This window comes from Engystomops pustulosus, chromosome 1 (genome assembly GCF_040894005.1).
Source record: "Engystomops pustulosus chromosome 1, aEngPut4.maternal, whole genome shotgun sequence".
Taxonomy (NCBI): domain Eukaryota; kingdom Metazoa; phylum Chordata; class Amphibia; order Anura; family Leptodactylidae; genus Engystomops; species Engystomops pustulosus.
Window position 1 is genome coordinate 99,890,512 of NC_092411.1, and position 27,424 is coordinate 99,917,935.

Consider the following 27,424-nt stretch of genomic DNA (forward strand, 5'->3'; position numbering starts at 1 on the left):
ACTGTGTCTCCCCTGGCTTGGCGTGCATTGGATCTCTGTGCACAAGCTGCAGCACAGATTCTGTAACCTGATTGGCTGAGCTAATAAGGCTCATTCATGTGCCTGGAGTAATTCTGGTTTCCCTGCCCAGAGCTGAGGTCACAAGCGCCTGCCCCCTTCAGGAAAAGCTGGATGCATTTTACAGAAAGGAATGATAAATAGAACAAGATGTATCTAGACCCAGGAATAAGCCAGCAGCATGAAGCAGGTATTGTTGGAATTGTTATGAAAGGCTCTCTACAGTGTGTTAAAACATAACTGTTTTGGACAAAATGGACAAAAATTAGTTTTAACTCCTTAGATGTTGCAGAAAATAAAGACTGTGTCATATATGTGGTGTAGGGGGGAGGGGATCCCTTTTGTAAAGAATCAGTACTCCCACAGACATGATTGCTGGGTACAGACATCATTACATTACATGATAGATGGGGCCCAATGAATACCACTGGGAATGATTTCAGTAGGTGTCAAAGGTTATAATTTGTATTTTATTTACAGTATAAAACACTACATAAGCACTTGCACTACATAAGAACTGCAAGCCATCAAATGATAAAATGTCAAAGTCCCCTAAAAACAGTTAAAAAAGTTAGAAAATAAATACATTTCCACCTTCAAAGGGTGCACATGCTAGAATTGCTGTTTTTGTCCATCTCACAAATAAAATATTTTATAAAGTGCAGTGAAAAAAACATTTACATCTCAAAACAGCCCCGATGAAAACTATAGGCTTTTCTCAAAAGTCCTCATACAGATATGATACTTGAATAAAGAAAATAGATTTTTATGCAAAAGTAGTTGAATTTTTAAAAAAACACAAAACATTTGGTGTTGCTGTAATTGTGTAAACCCAAAGAATACATTTATGATGTTATAGTAAAACAAGCTTTTAAAAGGTAATAGGTGGCATCTATGTACCTCAAAACACAGCTAAATACACCTAAAATTTATATTGCAATGGTTCCACAAGAAACAAACCCGCATGAAGTGATATTGTTGGAAAGGTCTCTCTGTATGTGGCAATAACAAAAATGCCTGGACCTGAAAAAGTTAACTTTACAGGAAGGTGCAACCACACTCTGTAGCCTCATGCACTATGGCAGCTGATCAAAAGTGGATGGACTCAAGAAGTAGGTCATAAATATCTGGGCTTCAACAACCACTTTTAGATTTGATAACTTGAGTCTTATTAGATGTTGATGTTACATAAAAGTTGCTACATGTAAATTTACAGATAATAAAACGCACCAATTAATATTCTTGCTCAATGATCGGTTCAGTTAACAAACCAAACAGCAAACAATGTAGTATTAGAGTTTCTGACAACCTCACCACAAACACATGAAATCAGTTTCCTGTCATTTGCACCTCTTCAGAACTAGCCAGTAACCATGTCAGAGCCGGAAACTACCCCACATTCTGCACATATTCTCTTCATTTCTATCTAGCATGCCACTCCTGCATTTATACTTGTGAAAATTAATGATAATGATAAGAATGATAACATCAGGTAAGTCTTTTTCTGTTTCTTCCATGTCAGTGCAGTATAGTGAAAATTGTGCAGTATTCAGAAGCACATACAGTATACAGGCTGTCCCCTACTTAAGGACACCCGACTTAAGGACGACCTCTAGTTACAGATGGACTGCTTTGACCACTGTGACCTCTAGTGAAGCTCCCTGGATGCTTTACTATAGTCCCAGAATGATCAGCTGTAAGGTGTCTGTATTTTATGAAGTTTTATTGATAATCCTTGGTCCCTTTAAAACAAAAGATTTTGTAAATCCAATGGTCACTGATACAAAAAAATATTTGTCTGGAGCTACAATTATAAAATATACAGTTCCCCTAAGTTATGTATAGCCAGTGTTAGTAAAGTCATTTACGGAGCTGCCCGGTTAATATCACATACTTTGGGTTCATCCAGCACAAAGACCAACTGCTATGGAGTATAAAAGCAATGCTTGTTTTCTAAATGGATGCAAATCTTTCCAGAAGTTACTCAGATTGTCCTAATCCTATGATTATGGAGAAATCATTACCAACCCCATTCAAATGTAAGGAATGGATTTTCTACAAAACATCTGCTATGTGTGACCTTACCCTAATGTAATTGAAATTTACATTAAAACTAATTAATCTATTAACATTATTGTCAGACTTACAATATTCAGTGAAACCCTGGTAGTGAAATCACCAACCAAATCTGCACATAAAAATGTTTGCTTTATTTATGCTGTCCTCACAAAGAATGAAGTACAGACAGTCCCCAACTTAAGGACACCAGACCTAATTACAAACAGACCTCTCTACCTAATGTGACCTATGGTAATTCACTGAACTTTAGCCCCAGGCAGAACTGATCAGCTTAAGGCGACATTCACAATGCCGTATGGGGGACGTATACACCACCGACGTATATATACGGCGTATGGGTGCACGGCACCATACAGGAGCAGTAAAGTGCAGCACACTTGCAGCACCATACCATTCCGTAGCCAGGAGAAAGATAGGACATGTCGCTGTGCCCCATTATCTCATCATATTTGTAGTGACTGGCATGGCTTCCTTACTGGCTGGACCCAGGAATGGTATAACCTCTCATTTATAATCCCCACCAGGCCTCCTCTCTCAATTTTCCCTCCACTGCTGACTTTGACACCTCAAATGCAGTCTGTAGATTGTCCATTGTAACATGACATGGGCTGCATTCTCCTCTTCACTGACAGTCTTCCTACACATCATATAATATGGTGTACCTGGATATAATGTACCTGGATGCGGTAAATAATGCATCCAAAAATTCCCTCAAAACATAATGAAAAAACAGTAAAAAGACTGAAACCATAGAAAGATACCACATCATTGAATCCATTAAATATGTCATTCTATTATACTGTATCCTCTTGCTTTTCTCTAACGCCTGATTCTTATTTCTCCTTTAGGGCTACTCCTTTTTCTACAATTTACCTTCACGTCAGGTACAATAGTTGTCAGCTCTCTCTAAGCTAAAGCTAAACTACAATTGTATCTAAGGGTAAAGTTACACTGTGTTTGCTGCAGACTGTAAAGCACCATAGTTGTGTAGACATCGTCCTTCAGCTATGTACAGATCCCTTGAACCATATATTGGGGTCTAGGGTTGCTGTAAAGGAATTCCACAAGCAGTGTTGACCATATAGAGCTGCAGACAGTTGTAGGTGTTACCCCTGGAGATCTGTATAAAAATACCTTTGGGTGTGTTATTAGTAGTTGCAGAAATGTGAAAAATTCATATGTACCATGAGAGGAATTTCTAAGGTAGTTTTTGGCAAAGATAAAAGACTTTGCAAAGTTTTTTATGTTATAATGCTAAGGCTACTTTCACATGGCCGTTGGGGTAAGTATATACGGCCGCCGTATATACGTCCCCCATAGGCCAGCAATGGGCGTCTGGCACAGCACAGTTGCAGTACGATGCAATCACAAGTGCGGCACCGTACCGTGCCATAACCGTGAAAAGATAGGACACTTTATGAATACATGTGCAAAGTCACACAGAAAACTAGCGCAAAGACTATAATAAATGTGGTCCTAGGTCTCTTGAAAGGTGTGTAGGATAAAACTGAAGGAAAAGATGTATCAGGAAGGAGCTTTATAATCGTTCTAAAATTTTTGGAAATTGTATCGCAAATCCGCACGTGCTTATAAATGATGCACATTGGAATCTCCGACGCAGGCCATAGGTGCAGTATATTAATTAAAAGGCAAGTAACAAATTTCCATCTGGGAGGTAAAATTCATAACATTGGTAATAATATATATTTTGTTCTTGTAGGTCTACCATATCTTCAAGCAGTCCCAAACCTGACGATTTATGTGCTTAATGATGAGATAACCCTTGTATGCTGCTCCCAATATCCTATCACCCACCAAATAGACTTCTATAAAAAAGATGCAGTGATTTATTCCATAGAAAATGACAAAAATTGTGTTACCTACAAGTTTACAATAACTGCAAAACAAGATATTGGCCCATACTACTGTGCATACCAAACGCTAGAAAATGGAACGGATGTACCATCCAATATGAGCAATGGAATCGCTTTCCAGTTTGCAGGTGGGTATGGCATGCTGTTGAAGCACATAAGGTCAGCCACACAGGACATCTGCTCATGTGCTTTAGGTGAATTACGTTGTAACAGAGTAATAACGGAGCTCAACAGGCAGGTGTAGAACTCAGCAAAATTCCCAATTGTGGGTGGGTCAAACCCCTTTATTTATACATGTTTAAGCTTAACGATCTTAACGATTAGCATGATTGGTTATCATACATTTGAACAATAGCTTATGATTGGCTATTAAAATAACACCTCTGATTGGTTAATTTCCAATCCAACTTCTGATTGGTTACTACAAAAGTCTAATACACTTGATAGGTTACTGATCATCTCCTACTGCATATTTCACAAAAGGCTATCTCCTTGTGACAGTTCTATATCATCAGATTCATTTAAAGGGAACCTGTCACCAAGGTACTATTTTTGGGTTATTACAGCCTCCAACAGCCCATAACATGACAAAATCTTATTTGCTTTTGTCATGTTTGAGTTTGTTAGGGAGGGCGTTGGCAGGGAACCAGGTACTGTGCTCTATTGCCTATATTAGCTCATGTATACATCACACAAACATATGTCATTTTATGGGCTTTTGGAAGCTGTAATAACGCAAAAAAAGTGCCTTGGTGACAAGTTCCCTTTAAGTGGCTTTTGAAAAATCTTTTGGCAGTGTCCTTATGCTATGGGGGTTATTTCACCACCAAGAAGCACACCAAGCCTACAATGTGGTCTCCTGGTGCTAGATCGCTCTGACATGCTTCTTTTTATGTGACATGCATGTGACAATCAGTGAGGGAAGGGAGAACAGTTTGCACAGCTAGAGCACGATTACTAAGCTCTTATCCTGGGTCATTAACCCTTTACATGCTACAGTCTTAGGCAGGCCCAGAGCTGCCACCACCTCTTCTACCCAGCCACACATTAGTTTCCATTCATATACTTCTCCAACAGCGTAAACTTCATATTAGGACGGTGAAGGCAAGGCGCGCTGTAAAGAGATTTAGAAACTATAACATAATTAAATTAAAGCAATCTTACTAGCACCAGGGAAGGTTACATGTAATTTATGCAATCAAAGTCTATGTGGCAATATAAATAGAAAAGTGTCTATAGAGGGAGAGAGGGAGACTGGGTGGTATAGAGCTACCTGTATGGTTTAGGTGGTATGGGGAGTCAGCTGCTAGGACTCTATGAATCCCCACTAATATATCCCACTGCCATTGACCTGCTGAGGACCGCATAGCAGCAGCCCTTCTCTGTTCCCAGGCAGATGAAGATTTCACCTCCTCTCTTTTTCCTCTCAGTCCAGCTCCTCCATGTTGTTGACACTCTAGTCCTTACAGGGAGTAGCATCACTGAGAAATGCTGACACCTACTGGACACAAATAATTATCAGGGGCATAACTAAGATTGGCAGGGCCCCATAGCAGCCTTCTGAATGGGGCCCCATAGCAGCCTTCTGAATGGGGCCCCATAGCTGCCTTCTGAATGGGGCCCCATAGCAGACTTCTGAATGGGGCCCCTATTCCACCTTAAAAATACATATATTTTTACACTCGCACATGTGAGTTACAATCACATACATTTATACACTTATATATACCCACATTTATATACTTATATACATACACACCATATACACACATACAGCATAAAGATACATACAGCATAAACAAACGTACATACAGTGTACACGTATATATACATACAGAATATACACACATACAGAATTACCTCTCCTTATCTCAATAATTATATAGAGGATATAATTATTGTAACTTACTGGCCCCCTTACTGTAACCACCAGCTCTGTTCTGCTGTACAAGGGACAGCTTCAGTTGCAGGTGTCCGGATGCTGCAGGTTCAGCATGCTAGTTTGGTGGAAGCACTGCCCTCTGTAAAGTAGTGGAGGCCACAGGTTGCCCTCCCCATAATCCAGTCCTAGTCTTCAGAATTGACCACAATCCTGGGTTGAATCCCCTCCTCCAAGGCTCCCAACTACCCAATGTTGGTGGATGGGTTAGGGCAATGAATATGCTTTCTACAGCCAAAACACTGCATCAGGTTACCTGCCATAGCAAAATAAGGGGAAAACTCGGCACTTCATGTGCGTCTAAAGGAGTCTAAAGGAGTGGTTCCCTATTTGAACACCCAATAAGCTACTAGGAGTGACTTACTATTGTAAGTATGGTACAGTAACAAGGATTATTCAGGTGGGTTTTTCATTTAATGTATTTGTTTTTTGTTTCCTTTCTCTTTGCCATGAGATGGGTGAGTTTTGTTGTAAAATTTTAAAATGTTTAATTTAGAATAATTTAGTAGCATCTGTCGCATATTTTAATATAAATAGAAAAAATCCAGCTCATGAAGATCTTGTGAAAAGTCATCTTTATTTGCGCTTGTGTAACATCCAGGTGTAACAATTATAATAATAATAATTCTTTATTTATATAGCGCCTACAAATTACACAGCACTGCACAGGGGATGTCAAATTGGTCCACAGAAACATAAAAAACGTCATCGCAGTTTACTTGCTCTTAATCATGACTCCTGTGTGCGTGTGACCACTTCAATCCTTTTGTGAACATTCCTTAAATGGGGAACAGCCATTTCCGGGACATCATGTGGAAACACACATACATGTATACAAAACTCATACAAGATATAGGGGCAGATTTACTTACCCGGTCCGTTCGCGTTCTCTGCGCTGGATTCGGGTCCGGCCGGGATTCACTAAGGTAGTTCCTACGCCGTCCACCAGGTGGCGCTGCTGCGCTGAAGTTCCCCGGAGGCGCACTGGAATGCCCTAAAATTCACTGGCCTATACCTGGTGAAGGTAAGTGTAATTTTCGCTACACATTTTTTGTCTTAAATGCGGCGGTTTTCACGATACCATCGGGTTTTTCGTTCGGCCACGCCCCCCGATTTCTGTTGCGTGCATGCCAGCGCCGATGCACCACAATCCGATCGCGTGCGCCAAAATCCCGGGGCAATTCAGGTACAATCGGAAATATTCGGGTAACACGTCGGGAAACCGTGAATCGGGCCGTTAGTAAATGACCCCCATAAAGTTTAAATATAAAAACAACATAGTGATAAAAGACATAACAGCAATACTACATATTTTGAGAAATCATATTATTATTATATTATTATTATTATACATAATTATTATCTGTTATGTGTGAACTACTCGTGAATATGAACATGAATATCTTTCATTGTGTAGTGTGTCGCATCAACTCCCTCTAGTGGTTGAAAATTGGATCGCACAACATAGAAAACTTCTGTTTAGTTAATGAGAGAATGAGACACATCCTATTCACATAGGCTTTCTAGGTTTTGCAGAGACAAGTTAGTGTATGGGTAAAATATTAGAAATATCTTATGTCTCTACTATTGAGGATGCTACAGATTTCCTCTGATAGGATTGAAGTGGACACACTGACACAGGAGTCAGGATTAAGAGCAGGTAAACTGCTCGAAACGCGTTGACGTTTTTCTATGTTTCTGTACACCTGGAAGTTACACAAGCGCAAATAAAGACGACTTTTCACAAGACCTTCATGAGCTGGATCTGGATTTTTTTGTCTTCATGTTGCCTTTGCAGTGGGGTGAACCGTGCTCGAGAGGATCATTCCAACAGAGGTTGGTGAGCTGGAAAATTATACTTATATTTTAATATGAATGTCTGTGTTGTGTCCCATTTATCTGCTGTAGACATACCATTGCCACCCAACATTATGCTGGTGCCTACATTCTCTGTATACACTACTAAGGAACACATGAGTCTGACATGTTCACCACCTGATGGCACAGAAGCTTATGGAATCCAGATATACCGGGAAGACAAAATTATTCATGAAAATGTGTCACTGAACAATATGTACAAGATCTATGCAGCAGACAAGGAAGCACCAGGCACATATTACTGTAAATATTGGATAGAGAAGAATGGACGGAATATCAGCTCCTCGCCTAGTGAGCGTGTAACAGTCAATGTAACAAGTAGGTTCTTTATTCTTGTACTATTTGTGAGTGTCATTTATTTCATTGTAAAAAAAAAGGAATAAAATGAAAAATGTCATTCCAGGTGCACCGCTGGCTCCTTCCTTGTCTCTGAGCTCACAACATTCGGTATATATAAAGGGGGAGAATGCTATCCTCACTTGCTCTATCCCTCTGGGTTTTACAGTAACAGAGGTAAAATTTTATAGGAATGAGCAGCTACTTCTTACTTCTAATGTACAAAAAAGAAACACATTTGTTGTGGCGACATTGGAGGTTACTACACCTGATACATTCACCTGCCAGTACATTGCAGAAGTAAGTGGAAGAACCATTGCTTCAGGTTCCAGCAATGAAGTTACAATCATTACAGCAGGTATTGCATCATTTATATCATATAATAGAAATATGTTTTTGAAACTATGTCTATTTCTCGTGTGTGTCTAAAATAGAAAATTGTTGCAAACAGTGGTGATGTAAGGGAATGCTTTACGATTCTCTGAGATCTGGTGCGTAAGTACAGTGGTAACAGACATAGCAGTTGCTATGGGGCCCGCAATGTCAGAGGGCCCCAGCATCTGACCTGACGCACTTAAGAATGGCGGATGCACACCATTATTGTGTACATTGTACACCATAATATGTATATAACAGTGCACATTTTCCACAGTCAGCAGCTCAGATAGGAAATGCTGGGTGAGGTCCACCACAGCGCTCTGTACATCACCTTTTAGCAAACCTATAAGACATCAGTATTCCTATGTGTAGATGAGGAGTAACACTGTTTCTAGTCATTATGGGGAATATATAATTGTAAGTTTATCAGTGTTCTGGCATATAATTGTTGCACAGTTGTAGCATGTGCCCATTTTTAGTGACAATACTTTGCACTGCAGTCAACTTTCTCCAGATTTGTGAAGCGAATCCAGACATATTTTTGATGTACCGCTTTTCAAATGGTTTTATTTATTTCAAACCTAAATTGTTTGTTTCAGTATACACTTCTAGAATTGCTGTAACTATATTCATTAGAACTACTAGACTTAATATTTTATACTCGCTGTATTAGCATAAAGGTCAGAGGCTATTGAGAGGTTTGAGTGAACTATGAACCATCTTCATTACAGACGTGTTTATATGTCTCACTAGAGAGGAAGCAAAACTATGAAGTTCTAGCCTCAGGCTTTAATATTAATAATATTGCTTATATTATGGTCAAATAGAATAGCAAAAGTGGAGTCTTACCATGAAACTATGAGCCAGATGTCTTGTTAGAAGTATGTATTGTGTCTATAATAAAGTGAAGTCACTCTTTGAGAGCACTACTGGGTTCAGTGTATCTGGTTCTCCGAGTACTTGTTATCCTGATACCTTTTAATTTGAAGCCATATACAAATAAATATAGAATCCATATAAAAAAAGCCATATAAAATGCAGTCCCCAATTGGAGTAGGAAATATTTAGGAACTGGTTGAGCAAAAATATTAAACTTTTGTCCCAAAAAGTTCCAAATATTAACAACGTATATGCCACATTTACCAAGCAGTCAAAGCCACTATGATAAATCTTACGTAAAAAAGTGTTCTTCAGGCATGATTAAAACGACAATGCCTAATGATAACCCCATGTACCTAGATTATTACTGTCCCCATTTCAGTCATCTGATTTCAGCATAGACAGGAATGGCAGCATTTTGAAGAAAAAAAGTTTTTTTAACCCCTTCCCGTCAATGCCCTTTGTCGTTTTTGCATTTTCATTTTTCACTCCCCACCTTCAAAAATCTATAACTTTTTTATTTTTCCATGTACAGAGCTGTGTGACAGCTTATTTTCTACGTAAAAATGACACTTCAGAATGGTGGTATTTAATATGCCATGCCTTGTACTAGGAAGCGGGAAAAAAATTCCAAATGCAGTGAAATTGGTGAAAAAAACGCATTTGCAGTGTATTCTTGGATTTTATGGATTTTACTGTACACCCCAAGTGGCATGTCTACTTTATTCTTTGGGTTGTTGTGATTACGGGAATACCAAATTTGTATAGGTTTTATAATGTTTTCATACATTTACAAAAATTAAAACCTCCTGTACAAAAAATTTTGGGGGGATTTTGCCATCTTCTGGCGCTAATAACTCTTTTATACTTTGGTATACAGAGCTTTTGGAGGTGTCATTTTTTGCAACTTTTGATTACGTTTTCAATGTTATCATTTTTAGGACTGTACGACCTTTTGATCACTTTTTATAGAATTTTTTTAAATGACAAAAAAGTGCCATTTTCAACTTTGGGCGCTATTTTCCGTTACAGGGTTTAACACAGTGAAAAAATGTTATTATATTTTGATAGATTGGGCATTTTCGGACGCGTCAATGCCTAATGTGTTTATGATTTTTGCTGTTTATTTATATTTTTATCAGTTCTAGGGAAAGGGGGTGATTTGAATTTTTATGGTTTTTTATTATAATTTTTTTTTTTAAACAGTTTTTTTATTTTTACTATTTTTCAGATTCCCTAGGGTACTTTAAGCCCAGGTTGTCTGATTGATCCTATCATATACTGCCATACTACATGGGGATTTTCCTCCTCATTCATTTTAAAGTGCTATCAGCACAATGTAATGAAAGAGTTAACATGAAGCAGCATCGGGTCTTCGCAAGCATGCGCCGCCATCTTTTTGAAGCCTTTGAGCCCTCTCCATGCACCCACATCCGGCATGTGACGTAGTATAGCTCTCACTATGATTAGCAGGTTCTGATACAAAACAAGATTTTGTATCAGGGGGACTTGCAAGAAATGGAAGGATGTTCAACATGTATCGCTAAGAGCATTCTATATGTTATGGTAAAACATTCTCAAATAAGAAATCATTTTAAATGATAGTTACACTTTAAGACCAACGTAATATGTGTTACAATATCTGCAAGTGCATTTGAAGGCATAGGACAAGCTATTAATGCCATATATTATCACTTAAAGGGGTATTCCGGGAATATGAACGTCTGACACAAAAACCCATGATGATATAAATAAATGAATACAACAATACTCAATGTCATTAGTCACAAAACGTAGCTAAAATAATATGATTTTATGATTTACAAAATTTATGGCCTCTCTAAAGTAGGTGGAGTTATCACTAAGATGGCCGCCACTTAAAACTACAAGTTCCATGATCCTTTAGTTCTCAGTAACTCCTCCTCCCTCTTATGCTCTGCTTCCAGTGATGATGTAACAGACTGTGCTGCTCTGTTACCATAGTAATGATGTGTAACTGCCATCACCACAACACTGGCCATACTGGATGCACTGCAACCAACCGACTACAGCCAAACGTAGTGGTGATCACATGACCCTGCCCAGGCAGGTGCAGGACATGTGATGTGGACATGTGACCAGCGGCCATCTTCTTTTCTGCGACGGACCGCGCGGAGGAAATTAACGGACTGATTAAAGGGCCAGTAGCATTTTAATTCTCCATTACAGTCTATGTCAGCAGCATTTTCTGCTAAGGGGAGCAAAATTTTAAATAACAACTAATTACACATTAGCTTATATTTTGAGTGCCCACTTGTATATGAATTATGCTGATTCCTGGAATTCCCCTTTAACATCTAGCATAGAAAAACATGAACTCTTCCAGTGTTGGCCTGGGATGCCTAGGGTCCATCAGTAACATTTGATCTTTGGACCCACCACTGTTCAGTTACATGTACAGTTCGTTCCATATAATTACATGAATACATGGGATGGCTGTATGTTGAGTATATGTATGAAGAAACGTGAGGGTACCCCGTCAAGTACTACTAATGCATGGTATAGGGGCCTGCCTGTTCACCTGTGGGCCAGTCCGAGCCTGTACTCTTCACATATTATATTAGTATCTAAACACCTTTTGTCAACAAGAATAGTACTGGTTTATATTGAAACTACAATATGTTAATTTTTTATTGTGTGTCTATTCAACAGAACCACCTCCAGTTCCATCATTCGCACTAGAGCCTTCGCAGCCAGTATATATCACAGGGGAGGAGGTGTCAGTCATATGTTCTATTCCTTATAACATTGAAGGTGATCTTAAGTCCGTCAAGTTTTACAGATCTGGGAAAAGTATTTACATAGAAGAAGCATGTAACAAGAAATGTCAATATCCATTATCTAACCCTACAAAACTGTCCAATGGAAATTATTTTTGTGGATACTTCATGTTGATACAAGGGAGAGAGCTCTCAGCCTATTCACAGAGTGTTCAAATAACCTTCATAGGTAAGTCATTGGTAAATAAATTGAGGAAGTACAATCCAGCAAATGTAAATCAGCTCACTTCTTAGTTACAACCTGTGTGCAGAACAGCAGCAGTGCTGGATTAATTAGACAATAGGTCCTGGACTGTTGAACAAACTGGGGCCCCCAAGTCGCCCTCTTCCTGACCCCAATAATGTCAAACATCTGATGGCTGCCCCCATTTATTGCATTTACATTATACTTTTCTAGGCTTTGAAAAGACACCTCCCTAAGCACATTATTGTGACAAACAATCAGCACAAAGTTATATGTATGGGCTATTGTACACTATAATGAAAAATTATTATTAAATGCTTAAAACCACAATATCCTGGCTAAAGAAGGACAATAACATTTGGCCACTGATCTATGAAGATAAAGTGCAAACGCTACAAATATTGCATATGTATATACTGTAATACCAAAAAAAGCATAATCATCAAAAATTCATAACAAAGAACCATAGAATCAACTACCTTGTTCAAAGAGTGTCATTATTATCCCTAGACCCCACCCTAAGCCCAAAAAGAGTTAATAACAACCACTGGCCGGCGTGCTGATAAACAGTAGTCACACTGTCCAACACTGTGTCTAATGCAGCAGGGACACTAAAGAGAGACCCTATTTGGTAGGGACTCTGTAGGGTAAAGAGGATGTAAAGGGTCCTAAACAGCATGACAAGGACTCTGGGAAAAGTAAAGCACTTATAAGGCTCATTAGGCTTTGCTCACTAAGAAGAGCCAGATCTTCTGGCTCTTGAACAGCTCTCTATTAAATATATAATAGGAAGCCGCAGGCCAGTCAATCACCCCAAACCACTCCACTTTTAACTCAATTGTATCGGGTAAAAGAGGGCAGGGTGAGCAAGTTAGAGGAGAGTTGAGCCGGCTCATGTCGTTCACGAATGACACATCACTAGGAGGAGAGAGCTGAGGGGAGGGGCAAGCAGTGACCTGCTGCTCCACTTAGCAGGAAGAACTACAGACATGGAGCAGAGCAGGCAGCAGCAGCTGCACATCCAAGCACGGCGAATTATCGTATGGACCTTTTCGAAAGGTGATGGGCCTTCAGAGAACCTCGACCATATGGTGATCTGCCATTGAACAGCAGAGTATGTTAACATTGTATGGGAGGAAATAAATAAGCAATGAAAACAGTAATGAAAGCAACAAATAAGGACTGATATACTAACATTTGGATTCTATGTGGTGGTATCACATCAGTCCGGGACTTACAGACAAAATTGTGGCCTTTTTTTGATAAAAGTTGTAGAAAATCTATCAAGCTAAATTTTCTCCAACCATTATACTCAAATCTGTGTTTCTCAAAGACAAATAAATAATCTATAAGATGCATTAATGCAAAAAAAAAATAATTTATCTTCTATGTGGACATCACATAGCACCAAAATTATATGTGCATTTTGTATTGTGGTATGCAGAAGATATGACCATGTCAAACCTCGTTACATTCATTTTATGTGTCTATTTTACAGATATCCCCAAGACACCCTCCATTACAGTGACACCTATGCTACCTGTTTATCTAGTGGGGGAATCACTTAATATCACATGTTCTCTTCCTAAGAAGTCCACAGTCATCAGCATCCAGTACTTCATAGATAACCACGAAATCTACAAACCAAAGGAACCCAAGACAATGTCCTCATATGTTATCCCTAAATTATCTCTGGAAAATAAAGGCAGCTACACATGTCAATATTGGCTTAATTATTCTGGAAGACATATTTCTTCCCATAGTTCACCTTTTTTAATCACTGTTGAAGGTATGGATCTCTTTAATTGAATTGAAGAGGATTTTTCTTTACATGTTGTAGAAATACACATCGACCAGCAAAATCCATCATGATAAACCAGAGGCACATACTCATAGATCCAGGCACTGCCACTGTGGTAATCTTCTTATATTTGTGATCCATGGCCTCCTTCTTTCTAAAATAAACTTTTATAATTACATTAATGAGCCCGGCAGTGCAAGCACATGATGACGGGAGCATGTAGCCACAGCTAGGGGCGTACTCACATTTGTAGAAAGGACTCCCTTCTCTGACACCCTCTGCTGCTGATTGGATGGTGTCAGAGGATGTTAGCATAGTCACACCCCCCCCCCCTCCTCCTCGTGCTACAGCTCCTCCCCTCTGACGATACAGCACAGTAAATAATTAGATCCCAGGGCTCATATCTCATGAACAGAGGGGGATAGGAGGAGAATTCAAAGTGCCCCTGAACCAGGATACATGATGGCATGCTAACTTTAGGATGTTTGGAGTGCTGAGAGGTCCTCTTTAAGCTACAAAATGGCTACGTCCTCAAGGGGTTAAATAATGAGAATAGTTGTTGCACTGCATCGATCAAAACTGAGAAGTGTCTTGACATCAAAAAAATTATTTTAAGAGAATATTTCAATGAATCTGCAGGCAGCACTTTATAGAACAGGATGAACTACGATGATTAATTTTGTTTTTTGTGAAAATATGTAATATGAATTATCATACGCTTATCAACTTTTCCTCTAAGATTACTGATTCCTTGTCAGTAAGTGTAAGTACTACAGGAAAAGTTTGATGACATGGGGGTATCAGCTTTGGTGCCCTTCTGCCCCTGACTCTAATTACCATGGTGTTTTGCACAGGAGATAGAAATTCTGGAATCCCTCTACAGCAGGAACCCTATGACTGTAGGGTTAGGGCATATAAGCATGAGGTTTTTTTCAAAGTGACACATTCCAAATAGCATATTTATATGTTTTTTTACTTTATTTTTTACAGAAACACCTTATCCACCATCCATTGATTTGAGCCCTGTTTTGCCAGTGTATACAAGTGGAGAGTCTATCAGTATCAAATGTGTGCCGCCAAATGGTTTTGATGTTTTACACATTCAATATTTTAAAGATGACAAGGAATTTCATAAATCACTGGAAAATTCATATGTGATATCTAGTTTATCACACGCAGAGAGAGGAACCTACTCATGTGGTTACATGTCTAATCGATATGGAAGACAAATATTCTCTAAAAAGAGTCAGTCTATTTCCATAACAGTAGTAGGTATGTATATTCATACAAAAGTGAATATGATTTTTACCTGCACAATATATGGGTTAACAGTAAGAATCACTAGATATAATGTCACTTATAGGATGATGGAGGTGAAGCCTTAGATTGGGGAAAACAAAGAACGTATACTTTATTATGTGACTACCGTGCATAATAGGAATAACTCAGACAACCCCCTTAAGATTTTTTGAAAAGTAACTACCCTACATTTTCATAAACACTCAACTGCTACACTCTCTAATAATAAGGTTAATATTTCCATTTTACAGATATCCCTCAGGCTCCATCCATTATTCTGAACCCTAAAGAACCTGTTTACATAAAGGGGGAAAATGTCAGCCTCACATGTTCTCTTCCTGAGGATTCTACAGTCACCACCATCCAGTTCTTCAAAGGCGACCAAGAAATTCACATATCTGAGATGCCCACGATAATGTCCTCATACAACATATCTAACTTATCTCAGTGGCATGCCGGAAGCTATAAGTGTCAATACTGGGTTATTACTTCTGGGAGAAATATTTTGTCCCATGCAAGTCTCCCTGTTTCCATCACTGTGGAGGGTATGTACATCGCAACAGAAATTTATAGCAGATCTTAGCAATATGTCATATTCTATACGGTGTGTATCTGCTGGCTAGACCATAGAATTTTAGGTAGAAGCGTATTGTATTTTCATGTACCCACATATCCGCATTATTTAGAGCCTATCCATCAGTCCTGAGTACAATGTATTATTATTTAGGAGGATTATTGGAATAGTAGTAATGTCGGCTCACCTATAATGGGTATGCTGCATGTTAGATGTACAGAGAATGCGTCCGTAACACTTCAGACATTTGGCTTTGTAGGTGAAGTACCCTCCATCATAAGTATATCCTTAACCTGAATGTAGAGAAATGTTCATTTATAGTCCTGTGTAAATGATAATTTTGGTGTACCATGTGTCTGACCATGAGGTTGGATGTGCCCGCTCTTGCCCATTTAGAATATCTAGCACCTCCCACTCGAACCTGTAAAACGTGCCCTATGTGGTGCACCGAACCATGGTGCATTGGAAGGCAGATTGAAATATTGATAAACATTTCTATGCATCTGCGTGGCAGATAGTGACTGCATCTACAAGGTCATTTGTTCATTGTATATGAGACCTGTGGGTGATTTATTACATCAGACTTGGGAGGTGTCTCGACTTTTACCTTGCAATTCTACTCAAAAACTGTAGGAAAATTAGGGGGTATTTATAACCATGTTGTCTGTTTTCTTATACTACGTTTTGAAACCTTTATCAAGACTTTGCTGCTTGAGTTGAGACAAAAAAAGTCTCAGAAAGTAGTACAAGAAAACAGACAACTTGGTGATAAATTCATCCCACTGTGTCCTCCTTTGTGTACATTTGTACTATGTGTATATAGGCTCTGGCTATAAATAATTGCTTCCATTTTTTTCTATTAATCTTTTAGATCCATCATCAACTCCTTTTCTTAGGTTGACTCCAAATATGGAAATTTATGTAGTAGGAGAGACTCTTGTTTTAACATGTTATGGCTTTGGTAATGTAAGATATCACATCTATAAAGATGGACAACTGCTGAAAAATGACTTATCTTACCAGATTCCAAGCTTACAGCTGTACCATAATGGAAACTATACCTGTAACTACACCTATGCCATTAAGGAACGTCAGATAAAGTCCCCTGAAAGCAGCACTGTTAACATACATGTAATTGGTAAGTTTCCCAAAGTCAGTTTTACTTATAAACTTAAATGTGTATTCCCACAAAAACAAGTTTCTGAAATATACTCAGGATAAGAAAATAACACACTCTAATTCACTGTTATTAACCAAAATACAGCATTTCACAGGCATAATTCCAACCTGTCTCTATCAGTCCTGTTGCACACAATTTCAGTTGCCCCTGGTTTCCGACCCTGGATCTTCTGACTTTCGGGCCGCCAAACATCTTGTTCTCCTGTCTGATGCTGCACTGAGCTTCTCTCTGCCCCTAGCCCCCACCCTTGCATTCCAAGACGAGCCCACACTCACTGACACTCTGCCGACAAACAACACATCACATCGTGAGGAGAGCTACAAGCTACAAACACATATGTTTTTTATCTGGGGAGGAGGAGGGAGGCACATCAGATCTGATATCTGTGTGTAGCTGAGATGTAGCAGAGCTGAGAGTGTCATTGTGTGTGATATGCAACACATGGATCTCATCATCTCTCATCTCTGATCTGTCTCTTCTCTCTTTCTATGTGTCAGATACTAGTACATTGTTCGGAAGGTAAATGAAAGTGTATATAAACCTTGTACATTGATAATCTAACCACATTTTCAGCTCACAGAACTAGATGGATCATAATGTGTCTGCTTAGAGAGTCCTCGCCAACACTCTGGCATTTTACACAGACCATCACTGAGTTATAGGAGCTAAAACAGCAATAAAACTGGGTAAAATTGTAAAGTAAGGGGTTAGAATGATTTTTATTGTGTAAATATCACTATGGGATTGAAATTTGAGAATTTTCTTTGATGGGCAAACTCATAGTATAAAGGTCTTCTGGCTGTCTTTTCTATCCCTTTTAACCATAGGTATGTGCAGTATCAGAGTGGCCCATCAAAGGATCCAGACTGGGTCTAGACTTTAACCCATTACTATACCAAAGAGGTTAAGCAAAAGGAAAACAAATTTTGGCAAATAGTAAAGTCTGTTTTTAAAGGGGATGATAAAGGGTGGGCCCACATAAAATGTAACCAGGTGGGCTCAAAGAATTGCATTCTGATGCTCGGTGCATCCTACAGATTTAGTTGTTGTTTCTTGCAGTATGTATATTGCAATCTTGATCCTGCTTATCTTCCTATGTAGAAATTTTAGATCTTTTTCTAAATCTTTGCTCAAGGCCTTTATCTGAAAACAACAGTGGTCACATAGGCATGATCCCACTTTCATCAAGGACTGTGTTTGGTTTATCAGCCACAGTCCCATAGAGATGGAGTAAGTGGCATAGCGCATGTGCTACCATAGTTACATTTAAACTGGGGTACAAAGGAACCCCTGTTCTTGTTTCTTTTAAAATCCTATGCACAAAGGTTGTGTGGCTTGGGACAGGTCAACAATTTTAGATCTCTTCTAACAGCTGGCACCCATCTAATCAGATAGTATGTGAAGTGGTGTTACCAAAAATGAACAGGGCTGGAAACAGGTAGCACTGTATACTGTGCAGTGGCTGTACCTGGGTGCTTAGTTCTGTACCATATATACTCTTGACAACAGAACTTCCAATATCAATTCCACCTGGTTCTTGTATATTTCCTTTAAACTAGAATTTCTGAATAAAGGAAACCCAAACATTGAAACATTATTGTACAATGCATTATTGCATAGCTACCATTTAATATACAATAAATTGAAAACCCAATTATTCTTCTGTTTGTAGGTTTGCACACAGTTATACTCCTTTTGCAATCAGTTGGTATAACCCATGCTGTAAACTTCTTGTCTTGTATTATTTGCCCTTAGACCCATGGCCAGCTCCAACACTTACTTTAGAAGGTTCCATTGTAAAAGTAGAGGCTGGGTTTAGGGTAACCTTAAACTGCTCGGCACCAGATGATGATCTACTCAGGACATTTTACTACTTCAATCCAGTAAAAGAAAATGATGTAACCAACTTGACAGCTTCATCAGCTTCCCTTGAATTTAATCTGGGACAGATAAACCATATTTCCTATGTGTGTGAATATGAACAAGAGCTGAGAGGTAGAAAGATCAGGTCTAAAAGGAGTCAAGTACTTTCCCTACAACTCTCAGGTACAGTATGTCTCCCATTTACCATGAAAATATGTGCTACAGTACCTTTATAATCTTATTAACGGTGTATTTGGATACATTAACTCTTTATCTACCCTAGCTTTCAATATGACTTAACAGCATTGTTGTGTTTTTAGAGGCCTCCATGATGTCCCCACCAGTGATAGCGGGGATTATCGGAGCAATATGTCTACTGCTGTGCTTTACTCTTGCACTTTGGTTCTATATGAAGAGTAAAAAATGTAAGTTGGCGATTTATCTTACTATTATATCAGTTATTTTTATGAATTTTATATATGTGGGTTCTACAGTAACTTATCAACTCACTTAGGGAATAGGTTGTCCAATAATGGGAATTCTTACAATATAAAGTAATTGAATAGTTTAAAATAAGGGGGGAAATCAGACACCTGAATGGAGACCAAATGGATCTCATTTTAGTTAATAGCATCCCATGGTCTCTGCTGATAACTGGTAGATCACTCTTCTGTTTCTTGTGATTTTCGCTAGAGAAGAAATAATAGGAATAAATTGCAGAAATGTGAACACAGTCTTATACATAAGACCAAATGCTTACTCCATGAAGAACACCATAACAATTACGGTACACAGTGGCTGTTGTCTATCATTATATTAAGCACACAATATTAGAATATTAGAATATTATAAGACAAGATCAGACAAATGAAAAACCGAACTCTTAAACATGTGTTACCTGTTAAAATTGTAGTCCATATTACAATTTGTCATACATCTTTGCACCTGCTAATAACAGTGATATTTTTCCATTATAGATAAAAGATTTAATCGTTTTAGTTTCAGGTAAGTAAACCTGTCATTAATAACTAAGGATCAACTACGGGCATGGGCTCTGGTGACAGAACTCTGTCGTTGTGAACTGTACTATTAAAGTGCTAGTAGTAGTATCTTTAGATAAATCTATGCAGAAAGTATTTCCTTGAAAGGAAATCTAGCTTCAAAATCAAGCATGATAAAACAGGGACACTTACTCATATATCCAGGCACTGTGACTGTTTATCCATTCAGAATCAGACAGAAGATTAGCAGTGCCCTATACACGGTGTATGGAGGATGTTGGTATATCTCTGCAGATTATTGGGGTTACAGTGTGGACATAGACATGTTTTCTACTCTCAACTATTCCCTACGTGGCCAGTGAAATAGAATCACATGATTCATCTTCATTATTTCCAAATACAGGTGGTCCCCTACTTAAGGACACCCGACTTACAGACAACCCCTTGTTACAGACAGAACCCTCTGACCTCTGGTGAAGCTCTCTGGATGTTACTATAGTTCCAGACTGCAATAATTAGCTGTAAGGTGTCTGTTATGAAGCTTTATTGATAATCCTTGGTCCCATTACAGCAAAAAATGTTTAAACTCCAATTGTCACCGGGGACAATTTTTTTTTTTGTCTGGATCTACAATTATAAAATATACAGTTTCGACTTACATACAAATTCAACTTAAGAACAAACCTCCGGTCCCTATCTTGTATGTAACCCGGGGACTTCCTGTATCAACCTTATATAGCTCAGACCGGATTGGATATACATCTAGTGCTCCCAAAACCTGTGCAAAGTGCAGTGAAGCCAGAATGTTCTACATCACCTTCACTGGATAACAGCGCAGTTCCATAAGGACCACAAATCCATAAGGACTGTGATAGGTTCCCTTTAAACTGTTCTCCACACTACACCAAAACAGTAGTAAATCCACTAAATCCACCGTGTTACTTTGTTTTCTTTAGTTGGTATTGGAAAGAAAATCGACGTGCAAATAAGACTTCTCCACGGTAAGCCCTGCACCTAACAGTTTATAGTGAGGAAAATGAATGGAGAAAAAAAGGTTTACAAAAAAATTTGAAATGTAAAATATTTTCCTAAATGCAATCTAATATTTTAATTTACAAATTTGGCAGACATGAAGGATAGAGTTTCTGAATTAAAGAACTATTGTATTCTGCCTGATACTAAGAGCAAAATTGTCATCAAGATTTTACATTTTCACGAGTTCCCATAGACCAGGGGGCCCCAAACTTTTTACATAGTTAAAAGACCGTTGGGGGGCCGGACTAAAGTATAAAAATAAATAGCGGTACATGTGACCGCATCCATAATACACTGGCACCCCCCCCTCAATTAATTATTTAATATACGGCACCCCCTTGTGAACTATTTTATATATTGGCCGAATTAATTAATTATTTTGGCCAATTAATTATTAAATATACTGCCCCCCCACATTAATTACTAGACTGCCCCTCATAATTATTTCCTATATCCCCCCCATTAATTATTTCATATGCTGCCCCCCACCATTAATTATTTCCTATGCTGCCCTCCACCATTAATTATTTCATATGCTGCCATCCACCATTAATTATTTCACATACTGCCCCCACCCCACCATTTATTATTTCATATGCTTCCCCCGCCATTATTTCATATGCTGCCTTACACCATTAATTATTTCATATGCTCCCCCCGCCATTAATTATTTCATATGCTGCCTTCCACCATTAATTATTTCCTATGCTGCCCCCCACCATTAATTATTTCATATGCTGCCCTCCACCATTAATTTCATATGCTGCCCCCCCCACCATTAATTATTTCATATGCTTCCCCCCAAGCCATAAATTATTTCCTATGCTGCCCCCCTGCCATTAATTATTTCATATGCTGCCCTCCACCATTAATTATTTTATATGCTGCCCCCCCACCATTAATTATTTCATATGCTGCCCTCCACTATTAATTATTTCATATGCTGCCCTCCACTATTAATTATTTCATATGCTGCCTTCCACCATTAATTATTTCATATGCTGCCATCCACCATTAATTATTTCATAAGCTTCCCCCCCGCCATTAATTATTTCATATGCTTCCTCCCCACCATTATTTCATATGCTGTCCTCCACCATTAATTTCATATGCTGCCCTCCACCATTAATTATTTCATATGCTGCCCCTCCACCATTAATTATTTCATATGCTGCCCTCCGCTATTAATTATTTCATATGCTGCCCCTCCACCATTAATTATTTCCTATGCTGCCCCCCACCATTAAAGAGAACCCGTCATGCAAAATAACCCCCCTAAACTAAATATATTTTCATAAACTGCCATTAGAGAGCATTGCCTCTATCCCTTCATTGTCCCTCTACATGCCTGTAAACCTAAGCAATGAGGTCCTAAAGCTGTATGCAAATGACATGTGAAATGTCCAATGAAGCATTAGCATATTCAAGCTGTCCACTCTATTCATGAGTGGGAGCCACAGCCACAACCCCAGTGCTTGCCTGTGTAATGATGTGAGGCTGTATAATGATTTGCTTCCTGGTGCTGGTGGCCACGCCCCCTGCAGCCTGTGTGTGTGTTTAGGAGAGATACAGCAGCTCCAGGCAGCCATGTTACAGCAGAACATGTCAGATTCATGTGTAGCTGATGTCTGTGTCTCTCCCCTGTATATTAGGAGGATGCAGCATGTCAGCAGATGCAGCACACACACTAGCCATGCTTTACTATACATTACACACAGACATGAGCAGGGGGAGGAGAGGGGAGGGGTAACAGGGGTGACATCACTGCCTCTGACCATGTGACCAGCCTCATTTACATGATAAAGAATAGATGATTTTACAATGAATAATGTATGAAATAACTAGATAAAGGCTGGGATGGGATCCTTGTGAGCTGCTCCAACAGGTAGAGGTGACAGGACTAGTGGCAGAGACCTGATGACAGGTGTCCTTTAAGTATTTCATATGCTGCCCCCCACCATTTATTATTTCTTATACTGCCCCTCATAATTAATTATTTCCTATGCTGCTCCCCACCATTAAGTATTTCATATGCTGTCCCCCACCATTAATTATTTCATATGCTGCCCCTCCACCATTAATTAAAAAATAAAAACCCTGTACTCACCTAAGTCTCCCGCGACCGCGCATCCTAGTTTATGGAGCGATGTGCGCCGGGGTTGTCTTCCAGCCACATCACTCCAATAATAATGCTCGAGCAGCCGTTTCCGGCCGCATCGAGCACTATACAGTGACGGACAGGAGCTTCCTGTCTGGACTGACGGAGGCTCCTGCCCGACTGTCAAAGGCCACGGGGGCCTGGCCGAAACGGTAATAATAGATAATCCTTGAATGTAGGAACACGCTGTAACACCCTGACACATGTTTCGCTGAGTAGCTTTCCCTTGAGAAAGCTACTCAGCGAAACATGTGTCGGAGTGTTACAGCGTGTTCTTACATTTTGGTATGGTAATTATACTTGTGTAATGTCTGTTGCATATTGTTGCTTGTCTACTGATCACTTTATTTACTTTATATCACACGTCCATACCTTATTCATTGTGCATGTTTCCTGAAAGCACTTCTTTTCCCATCCAAGTAGGCTTCGCACTGTTTTTAGCATTGTCCTTGCTTGCTGCTATTATTATGTGAATAAAGTTTATGCATTTCTAATGATATGATGTTCAGTTTTTGTTTTGTTGGCTCCAAGTTTTGGTATCTTTCTCAAAGATGTTAAAGGGCTGCTTAAAGGACACCTGTCATCAGGTCTGTGTCACTCGTCCTGTCACTACTACCTGTTGGAGCAGATCACAAGGATCCCATCCCAGCCTTTATCTAGTTATTTCATACATTATTCATTGTAAAATCATCTTTTCTTTATCATGTAAATGAGGCTGGTCACATGGTCAGAGGCAGTGATGTCACCCCTGTTACCCCTCTCCTCTCCTCCCCCTGCTCATGTCTGTGTGTAATGTATAGTAAAGCATGGCTAGTGTGTGTGCTGCATCCTCCTAATATACAGGTGAGAGACACAGACATCAGCTACACATGAATCTGACATGTTCTGCTGTAACATGGCTGCCTGGAGCTGCTGTATCTCTCCTAAACACACACACATGCACACACAGGCTGCAGGGGGCGTGGCCACCAGCACCAGGAAGCACATCATTATACAGCCTCACATCATTATACAGGCTGTCAGTCATGCACTGGGGGTGTGGCTGTGCCTCCCACTCATGAATAGAGTGGACAGCTTGAATATGCTAATGCTTCATTGGACATTTCACAGGTAATTTGCATACAGCTTTAGGACCTCATTGCTTAGGTTTACAGGCATGTAGAGGGACAATGAAGGGATAGAGGCAATGCTCTCTAATGGCAGTTTATGAAAATATATTTAGTTTAGGGGGGTTATTTTGCATGACGGGTTCTCTTTAAACAGAAGAAAATTGGTTGTTATACGAAGAAAGGCTATTCATAGAATCTTTGGTTCTCTATAACTTTTGCATATCATTGTGGTGCCATTGTGCCAACAAACAGGGAAAGGACTATAATGCATAAAAAGACTCAGCTCATATTTACCATGTGCCATTTATTAAACACAGAAAAACAGTTGCTCGTGGTGCACAACTTGCCCCCTGAGGAGCTACTCACGGCACAAGACCGGTCCACACAGTCGCAGAGAAATCCAAAGGAATAGAGAAAGAAATAGTGAAATATTTCTTTCTCTATTCCTTTGCATTTATTAAGCAACCATAATTTTGCGAAGTCCAGTCTCTAACTGTTACATCTGTGTAGCTTTTATCTATGTCCTTGAAAAAAAGATTGTATGATAGAGGTAGCAAGAATAGAAGTTAATTTCTATGATTTTTTTTTATTCTAGCTCTTCAAGCCCAGTGAAAAAAAATGAGGAGACAAGCCAAGTTTTAGATACAACTGAAGAAGGTCGCTACAAAATAGGTCTGTGGATAGTTTATGTACGGTTTTCTATGTATGATTCACTATGATATGAACGTATTGTAGTATCTACCATAAAAAATATTTTGTAAGGTGTAAAAATAATATTTTTTTGCTAAGCGTTCTTGTGATAGACATGTTCTTGCTCTTGTTGGAGATTATGTAAATGATTGCTTATGCTCATAAACCATTATCTGTTGTGTTTTTGTAGACACTAAATTATGTAGAATTAAGTGTCAATAGGGATAGTGCAACAATGAATCATTCCTATGAGCAGTTACTGCTGGTAAGACGAAGCGGCTTCAGGTGCATCTGTTCTTATGAACTGTCCTGTACAATGGGAGTAAATCCATTATTTGAGTATTGGGGTAGCTAGGATCTGGGTGGTTAGACTGAATCACTCAGCATTTTTGACCACCAGTATGTTTGCTCTAAGAAGATCTAAAACAAATGGCAGTGATCTCCAGAGTAATATTGTAACATCAGAACCAGATCCAGAACCAGAATATAAAATCAGGAATGTAATGCATATGTTTATAAACCCTCTCTTACTTTATCTATGACTTTCAGGTTCTATTTGTATCCATCTCTCCTTCTGAAAGAATTTTATGCTTTTTTTACAGCTTCAAGAAGCCCTTCACGTCTATCAATTACCACTCCAAAGGTAGTAGGAATCTTTCTTTGCATCGTGTTGTCCATAGCATCACAAGTGCAACTATTGCAGAGTAGTTTTTGAGAGTTTTGATAAATGAAGTTTAAAGCCAACTTGTCTCCATCTGTTAATAATTACCTGTATTTAATACCCTTAAATCTCTGCTGTCTCTTTGGGGGTTATTTATCATTAGGCCAGCTCCTTGGGACAGTTCTATGTCAATTTTTGGAGATACGCTACCCATCAGATTCATTAGAGTGGCTTTGGCCTTTTAATAAATGTTCTTACTGTCTTTGATATTCTAATTTCTGCCCGGTATATTTATTAAAAAGTCACAAAAAAGTCTCAAAATGCATAAAAAGTCCCAGCACATACACCAATGGTGTAAACCATGGTGTTTTTATGGTCATAAATCTGGCTTTACACAGTGTTGCACTAGTAGTAGTTTTATGATTAAGCCCGGGGAAGTGGCGATAATAGCCCTGGGAAACTTTTTAGCAGTGAAAAGTCTCAAAAAACCTCAATGGGACTTGCCCAAAAAAGTCCAGGAAAACCAGTTTTAAATATTCCTATCAGTGATTGACAGCCATCCACCTTTTAATGTGCAGAGATACCGTGCCATCATATCCCACAGCGGTTTACGGATTCTAAGGCACTGAAGAGTAATAACATGGTCAAATAAAACAAAACAAGTGAGGGCCCTGCTCATAAAAGCTTACGATTTATGAGGAAGGAGGTCTGAATAACAGCGCTTGTACAAAACCCCAATCATTCTTTGTAAGGAAGGAGAATAAATAAGCAAATAAATGAATAAATAGCGCTGCATGTGCCAGTACCCTGTCAACTTGAAGAAGGGAAAACGGCCAAAAAAAATGTACAATCTGAGCCATATTATGGCCAGAGATAATGGGAATCCTCAAGCATATAATGATCTGCATGATGTTTATTGAAGCTGCTGCAATACTTCTAAACAGCCACTAATCTGTACACTTTTCATAGGAGGTGGATCCTGAAGACAAAGCAGTGAACTTCTCCACATTTTATTGTGAAAATCTGTCTGGAAAAGAATCTGCCTGGGATTCCTCAATACTTTAAGGAGAAATTTTATATTATTTATTAGTGTATTTGTATTGAAAGATTGCAATTTTATTAAGGTATATGATTTACAATAATTAACAATGTCTAGGCTTAATGTGCAATGATGACAAGACATAAGGTAGTATTTTTGTTGTTGTTGACACTATACTTAAAGATAGAAATATTATAGGATAGAAATAAAAGCAATAGCACTGTTGCTATGGGCAGTGTTTCAACTTTTCCTTTGTTCCCCTTTGTGTGTTGAAGTCAAGTTGCAGCAGCAAATATAGTAAGTGCCAGCTATGCTTTAGGGCACACAGATCATGGATGTAATGCAGCATATTAAAGATTTTTAATAAATCTAGTTCATTTTCTGTCTTGAACTGTTCCACTTTCAATACTACCCTTTAACTGGATTGAGATCACACGCCCAATTTCTGGAGTTGGAGTGAATAGTGAAAGTATGCAAAGGTTCCACAAATATTCCTGCTTGGGAGCTCTAAATTTAGCAAATACTCTAATTTGAGGTTTTTTTAAGGAAGCCTGAGTCTAATGATGGTTACATGAATCCATCATAGTAAAC

The 27,424-nt window shown here is 38.9% G+C and overlaps 1 protein-coding gene across 1 annotated transcript; it reads left to right on the forward strand.

Annotated features, from left to right (window-relative positions):
* The first annotated feature begins 1,378 nt into the window (after nucleotides 1-1,378).
* LOC140079657 (immunoglobulin superfamily member 1-like) lies at nucleotides 1,379-27,176 on the forward strand. The gene is made up of 17 exons (XM_072126106.1): nucleotides 1,379-1,549; nucleotides 2,985-3,020; nucleotides 3,857-4,138; nucleotides 7,858-8,145; nucleotides 8,231-8,521; nucleotides 12,112-12,408; nucleotides 13,922-14,212; nucleotides 15,215-15,496; nucleotides 15,775-16,068; nucleotides 16,969-17,235; nucleotides 19,033-19,323; nucleotides 19,461-19,565; nucleotides 20,118-20,145; nucleotides 21,098-21,142; nucleotides 25,039-25,115; nucleotides 25,736-25,776; nucleotides 26,764-27,176. Exons 1-17 carry the CDS (start codon nucleotides 1,522-1,524, stop codon nucleotides 26,857-26,859), a joined length of 3,039 nt encoding a protein of 1,012 aa, XP_071982207.1. The 5' UTR covers nucleotides 1,379-1,521; the 3' UTR covers nucleotides 26,860-27,176.
* The last annotated feature ends 248 nt before the right edge of the window (nucleotides 27,177-27,424 follow it).

Excerpts from the sequence above, each read along its gene's own strand:
- LOC140079657 (XM_072126106.1), top strand. The coding sequence starts at position 1,522 with ATGATAATGATAAGAATGATAACATCAG. Across the intron at positions 8,522-12,111 it reads AGTTACAATCATTACAGCAG|AACCACCTCCAGTTCCATCA; the intron begins GTATTGCATCAT and ends TCTATTCAACAG. Across the intron at positions 14,213-15,214 it reads TTTTTTAATCACTGTTGAAG|AAACACCTTATCCACCATCC; the intron begins GTATGGATCTCT and ends TATTTTTTACAG.